The sequence below is a fragment of the Neoarius graeffei genome, chromosome 28 (assembly GCF_027579695.1).
Source record: "Neoarius graeffei isolate fNeoGra1 chromosome 28, fNeoGra1.pri, whole genome shotgun sequence".
NCBI lineage: Eukaryota > Metazoa > Chordata > Actinopteri > Siluriformes > Ariidae > Neoarius > Neoarius graeffei.
Window position 1 is genome coordinate 6,017,338 of NC_083596.1, and position 26,752 is coordinate 6,044,089.

The window sequence follows — 26,752 nt, forward strand, 5'->3', positions numbered from 1 at the left end:
GGAACCATGAGGTGAGCACTCACAGGAAACAGGAAGTCTGTAACAATTTATGACGACATTCACTGCTGTGCTGAAATCTGGAAACAATGTCCCTAGTCACTGACCAAAATACTCTCAAACCCAACTGACAACATGATGAGCGATCACCTTAAAATGTAACATTGGGGGGTTTTTTCAGTAAAAGTCAAGACACGAGTAAACCACTTCCGAAAAATGTGGCTTCACAAACTTCTTCTTAAACCCACCACACATTTATTCTACATCACTCCTTGTTCAAACGTTCCATTACCGCATGAATAGTGCACATGATAATGTTTCAAGTCCACAATCTTGCTTTTGCACCAAGCTGGTGTGTTGCAAGGCCAAGGCCATACAGGACTGAAGCTACTGCTCTTATCTTTGTCAACACCAAGAAGGAGGAAGGTCAGCTGTGATGATGATGTGTAAGACTGCCAAGAGGCTCTTCACTATCTCAGGTTCAGCCTTATGAATACGTTCACAGACCCACTCCCATGACCACTGTGGTGATAAATGGGCCTAAATTAGGGGGTTCAGCAGGTGAGGTTCTGGACTAGTACAGTTCAAATCCCAGAATTGTCACTGTTTTGGTCTTGGGAAAGTCTCAAACATTAATGTGTTTGGATTTCACTTGTAAGTCAGCAATCAAATGAATAAATATAATGTAAATCAACTCCTAGTATTCCATCTTTGGCTAAACCCAAAAGGATGGGATACTATTTCAAGTCTTTGCAACTTGCAACTCTTGAATAACACCAAACTTAGACACTTTATCTGCAACCCAAAGGATCAAATCAAATTCCTTTTCATGCCATGTTTAGAGAAGTAGCTTTGGGGCCAAAAGTTCACCAGTTTGATTCCCTGGACCAGCAGGAATGACTGAACTACCCTTGAGCAAGGCATCTAACCCCCAACTGCTCCCTAGGCTGCTCTGGGTATCTTGTACGCCGCTCTGGATAACAGCATCTGCTAAATGCCTGTAATGTAATGCCACAAGGCACATCAGGCGGCACTGATCTCTGAGGCCCTCGGCCTCTTGCCTATTACATAGCTCGGGTTACATTGGGGGGCTAATCCTCTGGTAACTGTGAGAGTTTGGAAGCCCAAAGGAAACCACTCCAAAATATTCATTCATTCATCTTCAGTAGCCAATTTATCCTGATCAGGTGGATCAGGGGCCAATCCCGATCAATATCCATTGAGTACCATGCAGGAACACATCCTGGATAGATTCATTACAGGCATTTAGCAGATGCTCTTATTCAGAGCAACATACAACAGAACCCACAGCAGTGAGCAGCCTGGGGAGCCTTGCTCAAGGGCACTTTAGCTATTCCTGCTGGTCCAAGGAATTGAACCAGCAGCCTTTTGGTCCCAAAGCTGCTTCTCTAACCATTAGGCCATGGTTTCCCTATGCAAGAAGAGATCAAAGAGATTCACTGATCCACCTACTGACATGTTCTTGAAAGGACACCAACATAGGCAAGGTTGAACATGCGAAACTTCATGCAGAGCTCAGGATTGACCTGGGAATGAAGGAGCTGTGATATATGGCAACGCTACCCACTACACCACCACGCCACCAAAATATAACTCAACACTCAGTAAAAATGAATTGCTAATTTTGCATTTCAAGTCAATTTTCTTCTCATGTTCTACTCCTTAACTGCACTAAATTCGGAAAACCAAGTGTATCCCAAAGGAAACCATTCCAAAAAATAAATGTCATTTCTGTCAGACATTTTTGCACAACTCAAATAAGAGGAAATGTTAAGCAAATGTCATCAAAGAGATAAATCTTTGTATTTAAGACCAAGTAGAACATTTACGTCGTGCTTTATTACAGGGGTTTATAGACAGAAAAATGTGTTGCTTTTCCAATAAGACATTTCTCAGACGAATCTAGGAGGTGTGTATGATATCATATCATTGGAAACAACACCCTTCCTGATAACTGCATCATCTCCTGATGGCATCAAAGATCTTAATACCATTTCTACATAAACGTTTTATTTTGGACGATGCTGGCGATGGCGCACCCAATCCCTTCTCCTCGATCAAATCTGTCCTGATAAGATAAGACCGGTGAAATTGTCAAGTAGTTAAGGAACTGCATTCATCATATCACATTCCTCTCCGACTGCTCACACGGTAAAGCCGTTTTGGATCGTTTTCATCTCAGATTCACACTGTAAATACAATTTACTGCAAAAAAAAAAAATAGTACAACGTGAAAGCGCTTAATAAAGACGAAAATTGAATCCAGAGAAAGGGGTTGGGGTTGGGAGTTGGGGGTTGAATTGGAAACCTGAAGAGGTTTACCAAATAAAAAGGCTTTTTTTAGACAGCGTAAAGCAGAACCAGATGATCGGGACGTGTTTGATTGGCTTATTTTTCACTTCCACTGGGAAATCTGGAGAAAGCGAGGTTTGAGGGAGTCATCGTGGGAGTCAAGAACCTCCATCAAAAGTTTATGGGCCTTGGAAAAGAGTTGCGAGTTTAATGAAACAATTTACATCTTGATCTGGTTTCAGTGCAGCAGGCGAGCGTTAAGGAGAAAGTTAAAGTTGTGTCAGAACAGAAATGTCAAAAATGCTACGAAAGCTGATCTGAGAACAGTCAGGATGTTTTGCTGCGTTGGAGAAGGTGAAGGAGATGGGATATGGGCTCTAGTGCTGAGCCTCAGTGAAGGAGGAGGATGTAAATAAAACACATCAGAAATAAGATACATATTCAACTCAACACTGCCACCTACTGTTCAGTAGTGCACACTACACCTGATAGACAGCCTCCTAATGATGTCACAGTGGTAGAAACTGGACAGATGTCCATACTTTTACTTTATTTATACTATAAAGTAAACATGTAAACATGTACATTTGACTCCTGTTAGTGCAAGATAAAAAAGATCAGTTTGGACAGTCATGGTGAAGGTCAGACATGGAGCCAGCTCAAGGATTCAGCAGAGGCTCTATGAATTTCTTTTTTTTTTAAATTTATTTATTTCTATTTTGCTGTCAAATTGTTTGTTTGTTTATGGCTTTGCACACATTTCTCTTCTAGTTTCTCTCCTATTTATTTATTTATTTCACTTTCTTTCCTTCCCTTTTCTTCTTGTTTTGGATTTGTTGATTTGTAAATGGACCACTAAATACAAAATATGGATTTTCTCTTTATTTTGTCTTTTCGTATACTTTTTTTAATATTCAATTTTACAAACTGCCCTTTTCTATTTCTTTTTGATATAATTTTATTTCTGTGTTCCTTTTATTGCCTTGCCTTTTTCTCGTCCTCTTGCATTCTGTCTTTCTTTTTTACACTTTTATTTTTCTCTCCCTTTCATTTACAAATTTATTATTTGCACATGCACACGTGCATCATTTTATTTTTCTCTTGTCTTTTTGATAATTTCTTTCTTTCAAACAAATTTGTGATTTGTTGACATATACAAGTCCCTAAGTGTGTTGTTTTTTTTTTTTTTTTAATAATAGCTCTTACTTCCTTTTTAGGCCTTTATTTGATGTTTAATTATTATTTTTCCTGGTTTTTGAAAATATATTTGTATATTACATTTTTCCTCATCCGTTTTTGTCTTCCTCTCAATTTGATTTTTTTTAAATCTGCACATGCATATTTTTTCTCTTTTTTACATTCTTCAGTTTATTTCATTTTATTTTTTTGTTCTCTCTCCCTCTGTGTGTGTGTGTATATATATATATATATATATATATATATATATATATATATATATATTCCCTTTTCTCTTTATTTCCTTACCTTTTTCTCTCCCTCTCACTTTGGCTTTTACTGATTTGCATATGCAGATAAGATCAATGTTTTTTTCTCCTCTTTTCTCTCCTTTTATAGTGTTTTATGTTCTTAGTTAAATATAAAGTTTTTCTTCTGCATCTTTTTTTTTCACTTTATTGCTAATAAAGTGCTTCGCGGTAGATGGTTAAAAAAAAAAAGCCACAACCTTTTTGTCTCAACTGAATTTCTTGTTTCACCCTCACTGCTTATTCAAATATGCAAATGAATCCATTGCCATTTATTTACTCTGTAATCAATACAGTCCCTGGTGCTGAAATGGTGCCTCACTCTCTGTTCTATTGTTTACTAGTGCATTATGGGTATTCATACCTTCTAGGGCCCTCGTTTTCAAAATGGACCATGTTCTCAGATAATCTAATTTATTAACATTATAAATTGTTTTATTCCGATAAATAATTGACAAAGGGCGGCACGGTGGTGTAATGGTTAGCGCTGTCGCCTCACAGCAAGAAGGTCCGGGTTCGAGCCCCGTGGCCGGCGAGGGCCTTTCTGTGCGGAGTTTGCATGTTCTCCCCGTGTCCGCGTGGGTTTCCTCCGGGTGCTCCGGTTTCCCCCACAGTCCAAAGACATGCAGGTTAGGTTAACTGGTGACTCTAAATTGAGCGTAGGTGTGAATGTGAGTGTGAATGGTTGTCTGTGTCTATGTGTCAGCCCTGTGATGACCTGGCGACTTGTCCAGGGTGTACCCCGCCTTTCGCCCGTAGTCAGCTGGGATAGGATCCAGCTCGCCTGCGACCCTGTAGAACAGGATAAAGCGGCTAGAGATAATGAGATGAGATGAGAAATAAATGACAAAAGTAAAACTGCCAGACTTCAGGAAATAGCCAAAATATTATTGTGCATATTAAATAACGTGCCTAATGTCTTTAATATTTTGCAAAATAAATCTGTAATTTTGTTCAAGTCTGAGACACCTTGCTCTAGACTACATCACTGTGTATGCATGTGTGTGTGTGTGTGCGCATATACGGTAAGTGACAGCAGGGTATTTTTTTGCACATTCCCTGAGCACAGTCCTGCAGCTGTCCTACATTCCACACCCCAGCGTGAATATGTCCACCTCTCAGGCATGCGGTGTGGATGCGACCTGCTGCAAAATAGCTGAGAGTTATTTCAGTTTGCGGATTCGTAACACACAGCCGTGGAAATGTCAAACAGAAAATCGATGACCTTTAAGACATTAAGTCCAATCTCAAATCTCATCCCTGCATCAGCGGAAAACCTCAGCTGTCACATTGTATCTCCTATCTGCTGCTGTAATCATAAACACGGTCATGTGCTCATCTCATCTCATGAAGATGAAGAGTATAAATAACAAGAATACAGATACAGCACATCTGCACCAGAAGTTATGTGCGAACTCCAGATGAAAAAGTGCTCACTCACTATCAGCCAGAAACACATGTAAACATTAGACGCGCTTATTCACGGCGACCGCAGCTTATCGAAAAGCCTCTGACGTCTAACGTTTCCCCTCCACCAGCTTCAGAGGAGGAGAGTCTCCTCTGTCTCCAAATCCAAATCGTCCATCTCCAGGCTCCAGTTCCCTCTCTGGCAGGCCCTTATTATCTCTTGCAGCATTGCTCTGAGCTATTCTGGTGCAAGAAACCAGGACGCCTGCAGTGGGAAAGACATTTTAGAATGTGACAGCAGCCCGGAGAGGCTCTGAGGCACTGCAGCAATGATGGAGCTTAAAAAAACTGCGCCGATGGGAATGAGATACGGATTTAAAAAAAAAAAAAAAGAATCCAGGCTTGTAGTTCATCTGGAACGAGTGACCATTTAGTATATTTATACTGATATTTATATCCTCTATCGTATATCCAGGTTCATGTAATGCAGAAAAAAAAATCTTAAGGCTGCAGTAAATACATGCAAGACATCAGGCGCATGCAGAGGCCCCTCATGCTTCTCAAAAGAGCATCGTGGTGCTCGTATGCCTGCTGGACCCTTCAAACATCACTCTGTCATGTCAATAACACAGGAATGTCCCTAAACTGCTTTTCTAAATCGTAATGAGACGCAAGAACATCTCTTCAACATGCATCGACTCCTAACACAACACACACGAAGCATGAAAGACCAGATAACTCACGTGTCCCAAATCCCAGCAGAGACGAGCTCAACTTCACACCGTCTCTTTCAGAGTTTATTCGCTATTCTAAGCTCCTTTCTCTTTCTTCATCTCCCTCCCTTCCTCGTTCATCCTCAATCTGTCCATCACAGAAAGCTCAGAGGAGATGATCAGGATCCCTACCTTTCCAAGTACTTCTCGGAGAAGTCCACCATTGTACGGAACATGTGTGTGTGTTTGTGTGAGTGTGTGTGGGGCAGGGTGGGCAATGAGGCACTTTCATCTAACCCCGCTCAGTTCCTCTGAGCCTTTTTAAAGCCAGGGGAAGGAAAGACAGGAGGGCGGGGGCGGGATCAGGCCTCAGCCAATCGCAGCGCAGACATGAGACGCTCCTGTGTTGTGTATCCGCATGTTTACAGCTCAGCTAACACGTCAAAGATCCAGGAAATGCCTTTAGGGCAGCATTTCAGCTCAAAGGGCATGTAATGTTTCTCCAAACTTCTGTAAATAATGTTCTCATCTCATCTCATCTCATTATCTCTAGCCGCTTTATCCTTCTACAGGGTCGCAGGCAAGCTGGAGCCTATCCCAGCTGACTACGGGCGAAAGGCGGGGTACACCCTGGACAAGTCGCCAGGTCATCACAGGGCGTAAATAATGTTAGCAAAATAAATGAATAAATTAACTCTTAGGACTAATCTTAATCCTACTATTACTAGACCGACTGAGAAAAACAACTTAATAAATGCTATCTTTATTTATTCTATCCACATTCACTGGATATGAGCAATCGTGCACTCTGATTGGCTACTCTACTACTAGGATATCAATTCATATACCATGAGTAGAGAAAAACAAAATGGCAGCGCGTGTTGCTGAACCAACCGAAGATGAAATAAAAACTTGACTCGAAAACAAAACCACAAAAAATAAAAAAAAAAGCAACAAAATATGGAATAAAAGTATTTGATGGCAAGAATGTATCTTTTTTATTGAATTTTCAAGAATTATTATTATTATTGCATTTTTCACAAATTGCTCCTGTCATTTCGCCGGTTTGTTTACATTCTAAGCGGATATGATTTTGTCAGACGTTTTGTATAAAGTTTTAATTTTATTCTCATCTCATTATCTCTAGCCACTTTATCCTGTTCTACAGGGTCGCAGGCGAGCTGGAGCCTATCCCAGCTGACTATGGGTGAAAGGCGGGGTACACCCTGGACAAGTCGCCAGGTCATCACAGGGCTGACACATAGACACAGACAACCATTCACACTCACATTCACACCTACGCTCAATTTAGAGTCACCAGTTAACCTAACCTGCATGTCTTTGGACTGTGGGGGAAACCGGAGCACCCGGAGGAAACCCACGCGGACACGGGGAGAACATGCAAACTCCACACAGAAAGGCCCTCGCCGGCCACGGGGCTCGAACCCGGACCTTCTTGCTGTGAAGTGACAGCGCTAACCACTACGCCACCGTGCCACCTTTAATTTTGAATTTGCAAAAAAAAAGAAAAGAAAAATGCTCTGTTTCTGAAAATCCAGTGAATGCGGATAGAATAAAACAGTTATTCCACTCAATCTCGTCGTACATGGATTATAGACAACTCGGTGCTACGCGCCTCACTGGCAATCAGCTCATGTACGACTCCATTTCATGGAATAACTGTTCAATATTTTAATACTAATAGCTAGTACTAGCTAGTTAATACTAAGAAGAGGAGAAATGGCTTGTTTATTAGTATTCCATGAAGTACTGAAGTTTGACAAGTTTTTAAATAATAAAACAAGGCACAAACATCTTTAACACTATTGTAATGTTGCATGGTGCCTATTTAGACTATAAGCATCAGTAAATAAACTCTAAGCTACTATTAATTTTTTTTCTTACTTTTAAAATGATATTGATGGGTGGCACGGTGGTGTAGTGGTTAGCGCTGTCGCCTCACAGCAAGAAGGTCCGGGTTCTAGCCCCGTGGCCGGCGAGGGCCTTTCTGTGCGGAGTTTGCATGTTCTCCCCGTGTCCGCGTGGGTTTCCTCCGGGTGCTCCGGTTTCCCCCACAGTCCAAAGACATGCAGGTTAGGTTAACTGGTGACTCTAAATTGAGCGTAGGTGTGAATGTGAGTGTGAATGGTTGTCTGTGTCTATGTGTCAGCCCTGTGATGACCTGGCGACTTGTCCAGGGTGTACCCCGCCTTTCACCCGTAGTCAGCTGGGATAGGCTCCAGCTTGCCTGCGACCCTGTAGAAGGATAAAGCGGCTAGAGATAATGAGATGAGATGAGACCGTTTTGCATCTCGGATTCTAAACGTCTATTTAGCGACTTTGAACAGAGATCATGGAAATAACTTGCGCTGAAATGAAGATGTATGTTCTCATCAGCGCCATTCGATTCTTTTCGCTTGATTTCCTGCTTCAGCTCTCTTTCCAAGATCGCTTCTTTCATGCCTGACATTTTTTTCCTCCAAGTCTCCTCCTGTTCTGAATCTCCCGCCTCTCTATGTGTCAGAAATAAAGCCAAAAAAACAAAGTCGCTGATATCGTGCCAGCTCTGGTTTGCAGGATTCTTATGAGTTTATTCCTGCTTTGAATGAGCACATACTCTGCTCTGGCTCGTTCCACAGTGGGATTGAGAGTGTACTCTAGCAGCACTTAAAAAATGAACAGTTCGTTCAAAAACAAAATCTACGCTGTTTATTCAAGTCCTACGGTTGATCAGACAAATACCATGCTGGGTTTTTGTTTTTGCAGTGGAGCTGTGAAGTGAACTTGGGTATACAGTGAGAGTGTGAATTGGCAAAATGGATTAAAATCTAAAACAAATAGCTGTGGACTGATTTATCAAGCAACGAATTGTAAATTTCCAATCATTTCTCTTTGGGTCTGCTGGTGAAATCTTCTTTTTCGAGGTCATCACAGAATTTGAAACCACATCACTAAAACCCCTTGCACACCAAGCCTGAATTTCCGGACATAACATTCGCATGAAATCATGAATTTGCAGGTCATTAAATAAGTGTGTTCTTATTCCTCTTTCTATCCCAAGAATGAAATTCAGTCTGATGTTTGAAAATGATCACCTGACCAATCAAATGATGGCGCCACAGGGTTCATATTGAGGTCACACAAGCAGCAAAATGGCTGAGCAGCTCATTCATCTTGTTGCCCCACATCCCATCTCTTGGCTTTAGAAGAAGAAACCTTTATTTGTCACGTGCACATTTCAAGCACAGTGAAATTCATCCTCTGCATTTAACCCATCTGGAGCAGTGAACACACACACACCCAGAGCAGTGGGCAGACACACTAGAGCGCCCGGGGAGCAGTCAGGGGTTCGGTACCTTGCTCAAGGGCACCTCAGCCCAAGGCCGCTCCACGTTAACCTAACTGCATGTCTTTTGGACTGTGGGAGAAACCAGAGCACCCAGAGGAAACCCACGCAGACATGGGGAGAACATGCAAACTCCACACAGAAAGGCCCTCGCCGGCCGCTGGGTTCGAACCCGGAACCTTCTTGCTGTGAGGCGACCATGCTAACCACTACACCACCGTGCCGTTTAACTCTTGAACGCCTCTTCCTGTTGTTGTCAAAATGTCTCTTAACTTCCTGTTAGTGATCATGATTGACTACAGTTGGTAGCTTCTCTGTGCCTTCATAAAAAGGGTTTGTTTACAGCACTCATTGGCCTGACCAACACACAGTTAAATGGGAAAGTCCAAGGAGCTCAGTGCAGATCTGAGAAAGAGGATCACAGATATACACAACTCCAGAATGTCTCTTGGAGCCATTTCTAAACAACTGCAAATTCCAAGCTCAGTTCAGACAATTGTATCCCAGTTACTGTGAGGTGTAGTCACTTTGCCAAGCCACTTTGCTTCAAGAAAACCCAAACCGTCACCCTCAGATGGAAGGAAATTGGTTTGGATGGTCAGGAACAACCTGGGAAACACCATGGCACAGCCCTGCCATGAACTGGAACCTGCCATGAATGTGAAATATCCAACCAGAATTCTGCCAGAAGCTTGTTCATGGTAAACAAAAATGTTTGGTCAAGGTGAATCTTGCAAAGAGACATTTTACCCAAATATTAGGTGTGCTGTGTGTATATTTTTGACCCTGTATGTATAATTTTGACCCTGTATTGATTTCAGAAAACCCAAAGAAAATTAAAACTTGTGCACCAAATTCTAGTTTGTTTTTTTTATGAAAGATGTATGCTGTACATTCTGCCACAGAAAAAGAACAGTTCAAAGAAATTACTGAAAGCCCAAATATTGCCATGACATTCATATCCAAGATGACATTCACGTCACTGTATGTAAACTTCTGACCACGACTGTAGAATTCCCTAGATAGGGAGTATTGAACTAGTGAACAATTTCAGACACAGGGTATGTTGTGAAAGGTTAAATAAAAAAGAATTTGGGCTGATAAACCAAACAATCCCCCGTAAGTTCAAGAGAACATTCCAGAAAGATCTTCGTTACTTGGGTTTACTGGTTAAATTTGTTATACTTTTGGATTTGTGTTATAAAAGTAAATACTTTTTCTAACCTGAGATTAAAAGCTTTATCAGACATATCTTTATTTGGTATAACAAATATTTTTCATCACAATGTTTGAAACCGTATAACTAAGTCTCAAGCGAGGTGAAAATTGGTCAGACTGGACAAACGAAAATAAACGGCTGATCAACTAAACAATCCATTATAAACGCCAAGCAACACTGGAGAAATTTCATGGAATTGAGATTTCAATTTCATGATGAATTGTAATCAGGGCTTTGAACCGGTTCAAGGAACGAAAACGAAAACCGGGAACTTTTTCTATTTCACATGGAACAGAAACGAAACCAGAAACTTTATTATTTTTTATGTTCCGGAACAGAAACGCTTATTAAAAATAATGGTAACCGGTTAATACTGGTTTTTATTTCGTTCCTCAAAGTTTCCGTAGCCTACAAATAAAAAAGTCATTCTTCTCCTGCACAAGTTTCTATGACCCACTGGGGTTCACTTCCTGTGTGACGTTCGCTGACTGAATGGAGAGAGCGGGAGGGTGGACTACTATCACGTCTCCACATCTTAAATAAGAGGTAAATATTGCAGTCTGTCGTTATTCAAAAACGTCAATTTCAAACACGATATCAATATTTTGTTCACGTTAATGAGAGGCTCGCGAACATTAAATGACGTTAACCTCTGTTAGCCTATCAATGCATAGGGCCTGACTAGCCTTTGGTAACACACTAAACGAATTATCTTTCATTTTTGGCACTTTTTCTGTTTGTGTAGATGGGAAGACATACTGAGAATCCAAATCGCCAACATTTGAAATAATAATTGTTTTGAATTATTTCTTGTCTTATTTAATGAAGGTTGTAATAGAATTAGCCTACATTTGGCTTAAGCTGGATGAGACAGAGACATAATTTTATAGCCATTTGTTAAACAGCTGACAGGGAACGTAATTAACCGTTCCGGGAACGAAATTTTTTTGTTCTAACCGGTTCGGGAACATCTATTTAATGGTGGAACCCAAAACCGGAAATGTTAAAATTCCATTTCTGTTCGGAACGAACCAATAGGAAAAAAATTCTGGTTCAAAGCCCTGATTGTAATATTTGGGTTTGCTGGTGAAATTTTTTTTTTAATTTGGCTCGACATTATAAGAGGAACTTTAAAAAAAAAATCCCAAATCTCAGCTCAGTAGCTTTATCACATGTGTCAAGTATTTGTATGATAAACATCTGATTTTATTTCATGATGAATTGTAATAGTTTGCCTCCGACACCGTGTCAGTCCGCTGTGATGAAACAGGCGTTAATCAGTCGGTGTTAATGTGTGGCTTTTGATCAACGCAGCAGTGACGCTGAGCCAATCAACAGCTGATGAAGCACCAACAGCTTTAACAGCACTCGCACGTCTCACTGATCAATGCACCTGCTCTCTTTCTCACGCACAATAAGACCTCGCTGATGAGAACACACTGATCATGTTTAGCTTTAATATCACATCACTTCTGTTGTTCATCATTGACTTCATACTGACTGATTGTTGTTGTTCTCATTGGCACACAACTCTCAGGGTGACTGGCGCAAATCTGGAAACACGAATTCTCCAAGTCTAAATTTTGTTCAACGTTTCAAAATCCATTGAAAATCGAGCACAAAAGTTCTAATGAAGACCTAGTTATGCTAGTTCTCCATATAGTTTGTTTTTTCCCCCGACAAATTGGCCTGTTTTAACTTTGGTCTATGGCTTCCTACATTCCAGGATGGAGTTTTCCTTTAATGGTATTTAAAAAAAGAAAGAAACAGTAACACCTGTTAGTCAAATTTCACCTGAGTTTCATTCATTTAATTCATTCTTTTGAAGTTGCGGTGTGTATTATGTGGTCATTTATACTGTAAATATACTGGGGGCGGCACGGTGGTGTAGTGGTTAGCATGGTCACCTCATAGCAAGAAGGTTCCGGGTTCTAACCCAGCGGCCGGCGAGGGCCTTTCTGTGTGGAGTTTGCATGTTCTCCCCATGTCTGCGTGGGTTTCTTCCGGGTGCTCCGTTTTCCCCCACAGTCCAAAGACATGCAGGTTAGGTTAACGTGGGGCGGCCTTGGGCTGAAGTGCCCTTGGGCAAGGTACTTAACCCCTGACTGCTCCCGGGGCACTCTAGTGTGGATGCTTCAGATGGGTTAAATGCAGAGGATGAATTTCACTGTGCTTGAAGTGTGCATGTGACAAATAAAGGTTTCTTCTTCTTGTAGATGAGTGTTTTCGCTCGGTATCAGAAATAATCTCCGTCCACATTGACATGCCTGAAAACACATATCACATGACCATTCATGTACACTGGACAGGCATATGCCGGGATAAACAGCGAATGCTGCTTATGTCCCGGAAAAGGGTTAAATGACGAATCAAGGAACGACACGTCATGACTGATAATCAGACACCTAATCAGGAAGCGAATGTGGATATGCGGCATTCTTTTCAAACATCTCCGTTTTTGCTCGTCTACACGAAAACGCCACACCAGAGTTTTCAAACTACAACCCCGATTCCAAAAAAGTTGGGACAAAGTACAAATTGTAAATAAAAAAGGAATGCAATAATTTACAAATCTCAAAAACTGATATTGTATTCACAATAGAACATAGACAACATATCAAATGTCAAAAGTGAGACATTTTGAAATTTCATGACAGCAACACATCTCAAAAAAGTTGGGACAGGGCAATAAGAGGCTGGAAAAGTTAAAGGTACAAAAAAGGAACAGCTGGAGGACCAAATTGCAACTCATTAGGTCAATTGGCAATAGGTCATTAACATGACTGGGTATAAAAAGAGCATCTTGGAGTGGCAGCGGCTCTCAGAAGTAAAGATGGGAAGAGGATCACCAATCCCCCTAATTCTGCGCCGACAAATAGTGGAGCAATATCAGAAAGGAGTTCGACAGTGTAAAATTGCAAAGAGTTTGAACATATCATCATCTACAGTGCATAATATCATCAAAAGATTCAGAGAATCTGGAAGAATCTCTGTGCGTAAGGGTCAAGGCCGGAAAACCATACTGGGTGCCCGTGATCTTCGGGCCCTTAGACGGCACTGCATCACATACAGGCATGCTTCTGTATTGGAAATCACAAAATGGGCTCAGGAATATTTCCAGAGAACATTATCTGTGAACACAATTCACCGTGCCATCTGCCATTGCCAGCTAAAACTCTATAGTTCAAAGAAGAAGCCGTATCTAAACATGATCCAGAAGCGCAGACGTCTTCTCTGGGCCAAGGCTCATTTAAAATGGACTGTGGCAAAGTGGAAAACTGTTCTGTGATCAGACGAATCAAAATTTGAAGTTCTTTATGGAAATCAGGGACGCCGTGTCATTCGGACTAAAGAGGAGAAGGACGACCCAAGTTGTTCTCAGCGCTCAGTTCAGAAGCCTGCATCTCTGATGGTATGGGGTTGCATTAGTGCATGTGGCGTGGGCAGCTTACACATCTGGAAAGACACCATCAATGCTGAAAGGTATATCCAGGTTCTAGAGCAACATATGCTCCCATCCAGACGACGTCTCTTTCAGGGAAGGCCTTGGATTTTCCAACATGACAATGCCAAACCACATACTGCATCAATTACAGCATCATGGCTGCGTAGAAGAAGGGTCCGGGTACTGAACTGGCCAGCCTGCAGTCCAGATCTTTCACCCATAGAAAACATTTGGCGCATCATAAAGCGGAAGATACGACAAAAAAGACCTAAGACAGTTGAGCAACTAGAATCCTACATTAGACAAGAATGGGTTAACATTCCTATCCCTAAACTTGAGCAACTTGTCTCCTCAGTCCCCAGACGTTTACAGACTGTTGTAAAGAGAAAAGGGGATGTCTCACAGTGGGAAACATGGCCTTGTCCCAACTTTTTTGAGATGTGTTGTTGTCATGAAATTTAAAATCACCTAATTTTTCTCTTTAAATGATAAATTTTCTCAGTTTAAACATTTGATATGTCATCTATGTTCTATTCTGAATAAAATATGGAATTTTGAAACTTCCACATCATTGCATTCCATTTTTATTTACAATTTGCACTTTGTCCCAACTTTTTTGGAATCGGGGTTGTATGATTTTGACATTGTGTTGATTTCATAAAACCCAAAGTAAATTAAAATGTGCACCAAATTATTGGGTTTTTTTTTCATTATTAAAAATATGTTGTACAATCATTCTGTGACAGAAAAAGAACAGCACAAAGAAATGATTGAAAGACTGATATTGCCAGGACATTTGTGTTCTTGTGTGTAACCTTCTGACCATAGCTGCATATATCAAATAAATATGTAGATAAAATGCAAAATAATAATAATTTTGAGGAGTTTTTCCAAAAACAGAAACACTTTCCAAATATCTCCATGAACCATTAAGAAAAAAATAATATTGTCTTGACAGTACCTCCAGGGTAGTTAAATCCCTAATGTATTAAATTAATCTCTGAGTATGGCACTGGTTTCTCTCACACAATTAAGAAAATAAAAATCAGGGAAACACTGGTTTAAATGAAGTGCCAGAAGATTTTTTTTAAACAGAGATGTGATTGTATATACAAAGAAAAAGCTTCACATTACATGACCCTGTGAAGAAAATATCCCAGTGATGCACTTTTCCCCACTTTTCTGCACAATAGAAGAAAAGATACTCGAATTTCAAAGTTCTCAAATGTGTATTTAGCATAGGGTAGTACGAGGAACCACAATGCAGCCTGAACCCCCCTGGGAACATCAGGCAACAGAAGAAAATCAATGTTTGCTCGCTTGCAATTTGAATCCTGAATAGCTTTTGTGTCAACTGGTCTAGCAGGAGAACTCAACAGCACACCAAAGAGATAGCACTCTTAGGAAACTGAGGAACTTACAGGTTCTTGGACTTCTTCTTCTTGGTTCCGTCAGGGCTGACGTCACCGCTGCAATCAGATCCAGCACTCAGCTGCAGGGAGAGCAAAAGAACAAGAGTAGGCATCATCCATCCTGGCTGCCATTGAGCATGTGGAAAGCAGACTGTGCTAAATCCTCAAGAGCCATCGATCTGGAGAATGTCTAATGGACCATTCACCAGATTATACGTGTTTGTGTATGTGTGTGTGAGTAAGTGATGGCCCAGCTAATTTAATTCTCTGGCATAGTCCCAGAGTGTGTTTTTGATAAGAAAGAACCTCTGTGAATAAGTGGGAATCCTTCTACTAGTCACAAACTGTGGCCAAGATTAAAGCTTCAGGCTTGGACCTTGGAGTCAGGTTACCTTCCTGTCTTTGGAAGCTTCTGATTGGATAAGTGGACTGTAGAGGAAGAAGGGGGGGTTGGTGTGGGAGGTGGGGAGGCAGTAATCACTCTGAGACTCTCCTGGGCTGGAGAGAAGGGGTGGGCTGTTCCGGGTAATGTGTTTGTTAAAGAATGCCCCATTGTGTTGGGAAGCGACCTCAAGTCTTGATCCTGGTATGGCCTTACATGGAGCTGAACTCTCACACTGTGCCAGGATAAGAAGTAACCCATTCCTGGCACAGACGGGAAAACAAATATCCTACGCTTTTCTGAATTTCACCAAACCCGATGTTCTATTTCCTGAATTCATGGCCAAAAGAATGGCGCGAAATTGAAACAGACTAGAATTCGCATTACGACTTTAACCAAACTAATTGTGAGGGAAAATAATCTCGATTTCTGAACTTGTATGCTCATCATTTCCCTTTATAAATGCATCACATCAACCATTCTGAATGTCTTTAATATTGGCATGCCTGTTGCACATGTCTGTGAAGGTTCTCAATCATCCAGGTCATAGTAAACCGTAGGTGCTAAAAGAAGGCAACTGGACTTGCTTGAAATTATTGAAGACGTTTCACCTCTCATCTGAAAGGCTTCTTTGGTTCTGTCTGACTAGTGGGGAGTTCCAGGTATTTATCCTCTAGTGGATCAAAAGCTATCCTAATACCTGGAACTCCCCACTAGTCAGACAGAACTGAAGAAGCCTTTTGGATGAGAGGTGAAACATCTTCAAGAATTTCAAGCAAGTCCAGTTGCCTTCTTTTAGCACCTATGGTTCACCCCTGTTGCACCCCTTATATTGTTCTTGACATTGCGGGTTGCAAACTTTTGAACCCACTGCATACATCATATGTTGTATACACAGTACCAGTCAGAAGTTTGGACACACCTTCTAATTCAACATTTTATCTTTACTTTTATTAAATAATTCACTTACATTACTAGCATTTAGCAGATGCTCTTATCCAGAGCAACATACAGCATTCCCACTCCTGGGGACTAGTTGGGGATTAGGTGCCTTGCTCAAGGGCACTTCAGCGATTCCTGCTGGTCTAGGGAATTGAACTGGCAACCTTTTAGTCCCAAAGCTGGTTCGCTAACTATCAGGCCATGGCTGCTCCCATGGGAAGACTTCATGTCTTAAAGTAACAATGGATATCATTTCTCTTTACTTAGTTGAGCGGTGGCGGCACGGTGGTGTAGTGGTTAGCACTATCGCCTCACAGCAAGAAGGTCCTGGGCCCAGCGGCCAGGAAAGGCCTTTCTGTGTGGAGTTTGCATGTTCTCCCTGTGTCTGCGTAGGTTTCCTCCGGGTGCTCCGGTTTCCCCCACAGTCCAAAGACATGCAGGTTAGGTTAACTGGTGGTTCTAAATTGAGCGTAGGTGTGAATGTGAGTGTGAATGGTTGTTTGTCTCTGTGTCAGCCCTGCGATAACCTGGCGACTTGTCCAGGGTGTACCCCGCCTCTTGCCCATAGTCAGCTGGGATAGGCTCCAGCTTGCCTGCGACCCTGTAGAACAGGATAAAGTGGCTAGAGATAATGAGATGAGATATTTTAAATTCTTCAGAGTATCTAGCGTTTAACTTCCATCTCAGCATCTCAAAATATTCTGATTTTGTCTTGTTTTGGATCGTTGTCCTGATACAAGATATGTCCACTTTAAATATAAGGTTCTGCATGCTTAACTATTTTGCCATTCAAAACCCATAGGGGTACATACTTTTGCACTGGACATATATGTTGTATAAACCTGTGTTCAGGTTTTTCTCAGATTAGCGCTAGCATTACAACATGAACCAAACGCCAAGACTAACTTCCCTCTCTATCGTTTTACTTGAGAACAACTTCCTTATGATTTGAGATGCTTTTGGTTTTAATATTGGCACCCCGTAGCTCAATTGATAGACAAGGCACTGTACATTAATAAGTATTTACCCCCATTGAACTTTTCCATATTTTGTAAATGTTACAACCTGAAACTGAAACGCCATCAGAAGTCACATAATTAGTGGAATTTATTCTTGTCTCAATGCAACAGACACCCACGTTAAATTAATTCAACATTCCCAACCTTAATATCTTACAGATTCAAATCCTGAGCAAATGTGTAAAAGATCATGTCTGTATTTGACACAACAAGATCTACGCAGGCGGCACGGTGGTGTAGTGGTTAGTGCTGTCGCCTCACAGCAAGAAGGTCCGGGTTCGAGCCCCGGGGCCCGCGAGGGCCTTTCTGTGTAGAGTTTGCATGTTCTCCCCGTGTCCGCGTGGGTTTCCTCCGGGTGCTCCGGTTTCCCCCACAGTCCAAAGACATGCAGGTTAGGTTAACTGGTGACTCTAAATTGACCGTAGGTGTGAATGTGAGTGTGAATGGTTGTCTGTGTCTATGTGTCAGCCCTGTGATGACCTGGCGACTTGTCCAGGGTGTACCCCGCCTTTCGCCCGTAGTCAGCTGGGATAGGCTCCAGCTTGCCTGCGACCCTGTAGAAGGATAAAGCGGCTAGAGATAATGAGAATGAGAAGATCTACGCAGTATAAAATGAACTATTAGTCATTACATCAAGTCATTTACCCGAAACCAGAGCTGTAAATGGACACAACAATTAAACAAGTTAATCTATGAAGCAAGTTGCATTAAGCATGATGTGTCCAGTAAAACTAGCTGCACGATATTTCCAGAAAGGGCTTGCATTTTCACCTCCCCCGATTCCTCTTAAACACCTCATAAAGTGTCAGTGATGTACACGGTGTTCTTGAGAAGCATGGGGTTACGATGAGGTTTTAGGGTAAGTGAGCATGGAAGCAAATAGATGACTGCGAGCATGCGTTCAAAGTTTATTAGTGTAATGCTAACAGAGAGGCAGTGGATCAGAATAATATACAAACAAAGTGCAGAGAGAGAGAGAGAGAGAGAGAGAGAGAGAGAGAGAGCCTAAATGAAAGCTAAGTGCTCTTCAAGCAAGGATGTGCAAACTGTACACTCAGTGTTCTACCACGCCACATGGAGTACACTTCAAAATAAATTTTGGCATCTTTGTGCGCCTTCTAGAATTATTGGCCTCCTTCAACAAGGGTGTGTGTGTGCGCGCGCGCGTGCGTTTGTACACACGTTACACTAATCGGCCACTTTATTAGGAACACCCATACATCCACCTGCTGTTTTCTGCCGTTATCTAATGAACCAATCCCTTGACAGCAGCACAATGCACCAAATCATGCAGATACAAATCAAGAGCTTCAGTTAATGTTCACTTCATTCAAACATCAGAATGAGAACCAGAACGTCAAGGGCATAGTAGCCTGCCATCTGGCCTGCCATCAAAACAACCATGACGACCAAAACAGAACTGAAATGACAAACTGTTCACAACAGGAAACTCAACAAAGGACTAAATTTTGTCCCCCAACCAAAGATCGACCCAAAACATCGATCAGAACTGAATTCGCATGATAAATGAGAGACGAGATACAATTCTAGTCAGAAGAAAATGTGTTAAATTCACCTAATTTGTTAGCAAAAATTTGACCATATAATGACCACAGGTTATGCAGAAGGTCGAGTTCTTTCAAATAAAACGATCAGAACTGAAATCCATTGAGAACTGAGGGAGGAGATACGATTTAACTGAAAATAAACAAAGTTGTAAACAAATTGTTTACAACAGGAAAATCAACAAACAACCAAGTTTTGTTCCTCAAGAGAGGATCTACCGAAAACATCGATCAGAACTGAAATCGGATGAGAAATGAGAGAGGAGATACAATTCTAGTGAGAGGCCTGGAAAATTCATTAATTTGGCCTAATTAGTGACTTGTTAGCAAAAAATTTGACAAACAACGACCAAGTTTTGTGCAGAATGACAAGTTCTTTCAAATGAAACAATCAGAATGGAAATCTGTGGAGAACTGACGGAGGAGGAGATACGATTCAACTGAATTGTGGATGATGGACCACGACGCCATGGCAACAGCTCCATCAGCCTTATGGACAGATGGGCTAAAAATTGTGATCTCAAAGTGTGACTTTCTTTCACTGTGGCATGGGTATTGGTTTGAGCCAGATGGACTGGTTTGAATATTTCAGGAACTGCTGAGCTCCTTCATGGGGTTTTCCACACACAACAGTCTCTAGAGTTTACACAGAATGGTGCCAAAAACAAAAAACATTTTCTGAGTGAGCAATAGTTCTGTGGAGGGAAACAAACACCTTGTTGATAAGAGAGGTCAGAGGGAAATGGACAGATTTGAGGTGGTTTGAGCTTTTTTCCAGGAAGGATATAGTAACTCACATAATCACTCTTTACAACCGTGGTGAGCAGAAAAGCATTTCAGCAGAAAAGCAACAGCAGAAGACCACATTGGGTTCCACTCCTGCAGCCAAGAACAGGAACCTTAGAATCAACAACAAGTTCCTAATAAAGTTGTCGGTGAGTGAATAAATGAACATGTAATAAGTGCAATAACATGATATTTTGCACTCAACCATACAGGAACACAAACAATTGTTTTAATTTTTTGAAGAAACCTACAACCCCGATTCCAAAAAAGTTGGGACAAAGTACAAATTGTAAATAAAAACGGAATGCAATAATTTACAGATCTCAAAAACTGATATTGTTTTCACAATAGAACATAGACAACATATGTCGAAAGTGAGACATTTTGAAATTTCATGCCAAATATTGGCTCATTTGAAATTTCATGACAGCAACACATCTCAAAAAAGTTGGGACAGGGGCAATAAGAGGCTGGAAAAGTTAAAGGTACAAAAAAGGAACAGCTGGAGGACCAAATTGCAACTCATTAGGTCAATTGGCAATAGGTCATTAACATGACTGGGTATAAAAAGAGCATCTTGGAGTGGCAGCGGCTCTCAGAAGTAAAGATGGGAAGAGGATCACCAATCCCCCTAATTCTGCGCCGACAAATAGTGGAGCAATATCAGAAAGGAGTTCGACAGTGTAAAATTGCAAAGAGTTTGAACATATCATCATCTACAGTGCATAATATCATCAAAAGATTCAGAGAATCTGGAAGAATCTCTGTGCGTAAGGGTCAAGGCCGGAAAACCATACTGGGTGCCCGTGATCTTCGGGCCCTTAGATGGCACTGCATCACATACAGGCATGCTTCTGTATTGGAAATCACAAAATGGGCTCAGGAATATTTCCAGAGAACATTATCTGTGAACACAATTCACCGTGCCATCTGCCGTTGCCAGCTAAAACTCTATAGTTCAAAGAAGAAGCCGTATCTAAACATGATCCAGAAGCGCAGACGTCTTCTCTGGGCCAAGGCTCATTTAAAATGGACTGTGGCAAAGTGGAAAACTGTTCTGTGATCAGACGAATCAAAATTTGAAGTTCTTTATGGAAATCAGGGACGCCGTGTCATTCGGACTGAAGAGGAGAAGGACGACCCAAGTTGTTATCAGCGCTCAGTTCAGAAGCCTGCATCTCTGATGGTATGGGGCTGCATTAGTGCGTGTGGCATGGGCAGCTTACACATCTGGAAAGACACCATCAATGCTGAAAGGTATATCCAGGTTCTAGAGCAACATATGCTCCCATCCAGACGACGTCTCTTTCAGGGAAGACCTTGCATTTTCCAACATGACAATGCCAAACCACATACTGCATCAATTACAGCATCATGGCTGTGTAGAAGAAGGGTCCGGGTACTGAACTGGCCAGCCTGCAGTCCAGATCTTTCGCCCATAGAAAACATTTGGCGCATCATAAAATGAAAGATACGACAAAAAACACCTAAGACAGTTGAGCAACTAGAATCCTACATTAGACAAGAATGGGTTAACATTCCTATCCCTAAACTTGAGCAACTTGTCTCCTCAGTCCCCAGATGTTTACAGACTGTTGTAAAGAGAAAAGGGGATGTCTCACAGTGGTAAACATGGCCTTGTCCCAACTTTTTTGAGATGTGTTGTTGTCATGAAATTTAAAATCACCTAATTTTTCTCTTTAAATGATACATTTTCTCAGTTTAAACATTTGATATGTCATCTATGTTCTATTCTGAATAAAATATGGAATTTTGAAACTTCCACATCATTGCATTCCGTTTTTATTTACAATTTGTACTTTGTCCCAACTTTTTTGGAATCGGGGTTGTACAACCAGTAAGCTTTATTTGGCCAAATCCAAGAATCATATTGTGTCAAACAAGTAATCTGTGTCAAAATAGAAAGGTCAAAATGAGGAAGTGTGATGAAACAGTACTAGGGCATCAAGTTCATTCACGAATTCATAAAACTTTGCAAAATATGCGAATAAATCAGCAAACTAATCAAGAACTAACAAGGAAAATCTGTACACAGTAGAGTAACAAACTATGACTCTGTTATCACCATTGTTCTTTCCAGCAGTAATTCTCCAGCATTGAGCTTCCTTTTCCTGATTTTTAGCTCATCCGAGCTTATGCGATCACACGTCATCCATCCATCGTTATCCTTCATCGTTGTCCGTCCACAATTTACAAAAATCGCTACTCTTCCTACAGGATTAATCAAATTTCAATCAAACTAACATACAATGTTCCGCAGGTGGGTGTACATAAAAGTTGTCAAGACAATGGTGCCACCAGTCATGTTTACGATTTTATGGGCGTCTGAAATTTCGGGGTGGCTCGTCACATTAAATGCTATAAACTGCTGGGACGTTTTCACTGAAACTCACCCAGAAGACTCTAAAGACTATTCCAACAAGAACTGTTCACCTGCCACGCATGAGGCTACACAGGGGTGACGTGCAATTTCATTAAAATCGCTACTCCTCCTACAGGACTGATCGGATTTAAAACTCACACACAACAACAATGGCAGGTATGAGCTACAGCCTCATTGAGGATATTTCTATTATTAAATGCTTTTGCATAAAAACCATTTCGCTGTTTTGGTAATTTATGTTACAGGCCTGACTTCGGACTAGCACACCAATCCTGACGTTTTAAACTGTTTATGGAGATTGAAAAAGGGTTGTAACTCATGGTTTTTAAAAATATCAGCTCGTTGCCAGACTCAGCTTTGGCTCTGGCACCACATCTATAGCTCTTATCAGTACACATTCCTATTAACACCACTGATCTGATTCCATTCCTGTATCCTGTATGCAGATGTCAGGCTGCGTCTTGGTCTGGACCACATCAGGGCCCATTCTCACTGGGTCAGGGCAGCTGTTGTAATGATCCAAACCGCAATGCCATGAGACCTCGCTGTTCAGAAGAACAGAAACCTGAGAAAGCCTGCTACCCATAATCCCACCAGGGTCAAACGTACTATGAAAATAAAGTGGCTAATCTTAGAGCTTGGGACATGAGAACCAAAGTAACAAAAGTAATAAAAAAAATAAAAAAATACCCGAGGGAACGTGTTCCACAGGCAGCGTTAACACTGCAGAAGGAAATCTCGCTACATTACATCATGCGGTTCTCCTGAACTTTCTTCCATATAGTTAATTCCTGAAAAATCCTTAAAAATCTGGGAAGAAAATTACACCTAGATGTTTATTCTACTTCAGATGCATGTAGTTTAGTCTAGTTAAACCTTTCGTTTATAATCTCCTCAAGATTCGAGACAGACAGGACACAGCGAGACGTGACCGGTCAACTCTGGCAACAAACATAAACACAAACACAAACACTCAGCAGGAAGTTCATTACAACATCAAGAGGTGTCCTGTCAGAAAGCTGGAACAAAGTCTAACCACTGTGACGCGATTGTAGTGGATCTGGGATCCTCTTTATCACTTATTGAAAACGTCATTAAATCTATATGAGGTTCTTCATGAAATGATAATTGTCATTGCACAACACTGATTTATGTTAATATAAGTGTTTCGGTGTCGATCTGAGCGATTTCTAGGTCGAATGATCCACATATGGTCATCTTAGCAAGTGGAAAATCTCCTGAATGTAGTTTCATTTGTTTTCTATGATAAGATTATATATAAAAACAACAACAACAACAACAACAACAAATATACGAATACTAAAACTTTCTAGTTTTAGACTAATTTTCTTTTCTTTTACTAATTTCAGGCTTGAAAGTCTTGCTGTGTTCTCAGAAACTGTATTTGAATTTTAATTATTTATTTCCAGCTTGAAATGTCTAAACTCATCTAAAAACAGGCTGAACAATATTACATTTGGACCCACCACCCGCAGGAGGTGCTGTCAGGGTCCGGTGCACTGTGGATCGGGTGGCAACCAAAGGTGGAGGCCTTGGCGTACTGATCCCTGGCTGACAAAACTGGCTTTTGGGACATGGAATGTCACCTCTTTGGTGGGAAAGGAGCCTGAGCTTGTGCGTGAGGTTGAGCGGTACCGACTAGATATAGTTGGGCTCAGCTCAACGCATAGCTTGGGCTCTGGAACCAATTTCCTGGAGAGGGGTTGGACTCTCTTCTATGCTGGAGTTGCCAAAGGTGAGAGGCGTTGAGCAGGGGTGGGACTATTGGTAGCCCCCCAGTTTGGCGTGTTAACATCGGAGTTCTCCCCAGTGAATGAATACAAGCGGTAGAAATGAGTTTTCTCCGCAGGATGGCTGGGCTCTCCCTTAGAGACAGGGTGAGAGGCTCGGTCATTTGGGAGAGACTCGGAGTAGAACCGCTGCTCCTCCATATCGAAAGGAGTCAGTTGAGGTGGTTCAGGCACCTTGTTAGGATGCCCCCTGGATGCCTCCCAAGGGAGGTTTTCTGGGCATGCCCCACCAGGAGGAGACCCCGGGGCAGACCCAAGATATGCTGGAGAGATTACATCTCTTGGCTGGCCTGGGAATGCCTCGGTATTCCCCCGGAAGAGCTGGTGGAGGTGGCCGGGGAGAGGAAAGTCTGGGCTGCTCTGCTTAGGCTGCTACCCCTGTGACCCGGATCCAGATAAGCGGTAGAAGATGGATGGATTGATGGATATTTCCAGCTTGAAATATCTAAACTCATCTAAAAACAAGCTGAACAATATTACATTTAATTTGCAATAATCTCATAAGATATATTCAAATAATTTGCCCATATTCAAATTTATTTATTTATTGCTAAGTTATATAATTTTATGGTTGGGTTTTATTTATTTATTTATTTAATTTTTTTTAGCAAAGTATTAACATCCTGGCAGAGGCAACCAGTCTTTCCGCAAAACGTTTTGACTAAATTATGGATTTCAAACCTTCATAAAATGCCTTTGGTATAAATACACAGGTGATTATAGAAAATTGTGCGCACTGATTGGTCGATAAATTCAGACTATTTCTCGATAATCACCTCAAGTGACTCGGCAAAATGGCCGCCAATCACTTCATCACCGTAATTGAGGAAGAATTCCAAATTATTCTATCCACATTCACTGGATATGAGCAATTGTGCATTCTGATTGGCTACTCTACGACTAGGATATCAGCTCATATACCGTGAGTAGAGAAAAACAAAATGGCAGAGAGTGTTGCTGAACCAGCTGAGGACGAAATAAAAACTCTACTCGTAAGCAAAACCCCCAAAATTATCATCAAGTATTTAAAAGAAACAGAAATAGCGAAAAGAATATAGTTTTTTCCCCCAATATCACCTGTTCCACACTCCAGACCAGTTGGTGGTAGTAATGCACCTTTAAGTTGGTTTGCCAACCACCAAAACAACCTGAAAGAAGAAGAAAAAGGAGGGGAAAAAAACAAAAAAATTTTTAAAGTGCAACAAAATATGAAATAAAAATATTTGATGGGAAGAATGTATCGTTTTTTTAATTTTCAAGAATTATTATTATTATTATTATTATTATTGCATTTTTCACAAATTGCGCCTGTCATTTCACCTGTTTGTTTACAATCTAAGCAGAAATGACTTTGTCAGACATTTTGTATAAAGATTTATTTATCAAATTTGCAAAAAAAAATGCTCTTTTTCTCAAAATCCAGTGAACGTGGATAGAATAAAAGTTATTCCACTCAATCTTGTCGTACATGGCTTACAGACAACTCGGTGCTACGCTCCTTGTCAGCTATCAGCTCATGTACGACTCAATTTCATGGAATAACTGTTAATGATGAAAGAAAATGCTGTTCCTAAAAGCACTAAAGATGCTACGAAGTTTGGTCTAAAACTGTTCAAAGGTAAGGTGGAATTGTGATTTTATTTTATCGATTTCAAACCAAAGTATTTTTTATGACTCGGCGAAGTGGCACAAGTCTGTGCCGCAAAGTTATTGCATTTACATGCTGCTTTTGAAGATTGAAAAAAAAAATTAAGATGTTTAAAAAAAAAAAAATCACCTGTGTATTTATAGAGCAATTCCAGCGTTATGGACGTGACACTTGAACTCAAAATGGCAACAAATGACCCAGTGCATGTTTTATTGTCTCCCAGTATTTAAACAGGTGTTGCGTATTTTAAGGCTGTACCATACTGGAGAAGTGATAGAACAAGAACAATTCCCATAGTACATCTAGGGCATGCCAGAAAACGCCAATAAAAGATGCGTTATGGATGTGACAGAAAAAGTATCACTTTTCTTGGGTGACTGTACATTTTTATCAAACTCTGTGAAATTGTAAACCTAATGTCGAAATGGAGAGATCCATTTAATAGAGGGGTCCAAGGTGAATATTAAAAAAATCTTTGTTTAAAATATTTTGTATTTCATGCAGAGTTTCGGAAGGAAAAGTCAGCGTTATGGATGTGACGAAATTCCGTTACGGATGTGACGCGTCTGAAATAGACATGGCATATGTTTAGAAAATCAGCAATTTAACCACCATAACCCTTTGAAAAACTCTCTAAATATCAGCTAAAACTATCAAAGTTCTTAAATAATATTTAGGATGGCTATTGTTTTGCTGTTTTGTGGATTTTAGCATACATTTCTGTGGCTTGTGGCAATAATATAGAATTGTACATGATCAAAGTTGATTTTAGCTTGGGTTTTACATTATAAGAAAGAAAGACTGACATATTAAGGTGAAGGGAACAATTCTTGTGACAAATTGGTTCAACTTATTCACA

The 26,752-nt window shown here is 40.9% G+C and overlaps 1 protein-coding gene across 3 annotated transcripts in view; it reads right to left on the bottom strand.

The window, feature by feature from the left end:
* Positions 1-26,752, bottom strand: part of rgs3a (regulator of G protein signaling 3a) — a 244,983-nt gene that overhangs the window by 5,299 nt on the left and 212,932 nt on the right. For 2 of the 3 annotated variants that reach the window (XM_060912131.1, XM_060912129.1), the window contains one exon: positions 15,346-15,416. In XM_060912131.1, coding sequence (XP_060768114.1) covers positions 15,346-15,416 — 71 coding nt within the window. Of the gene's footprint in view, positions 1-6,106; positions 6,193-15,345; positions 15,417-26,752 lie in introns of those variants that run through there. The other variant, XM_060912130.1, reaches the window with a different exon arrangement.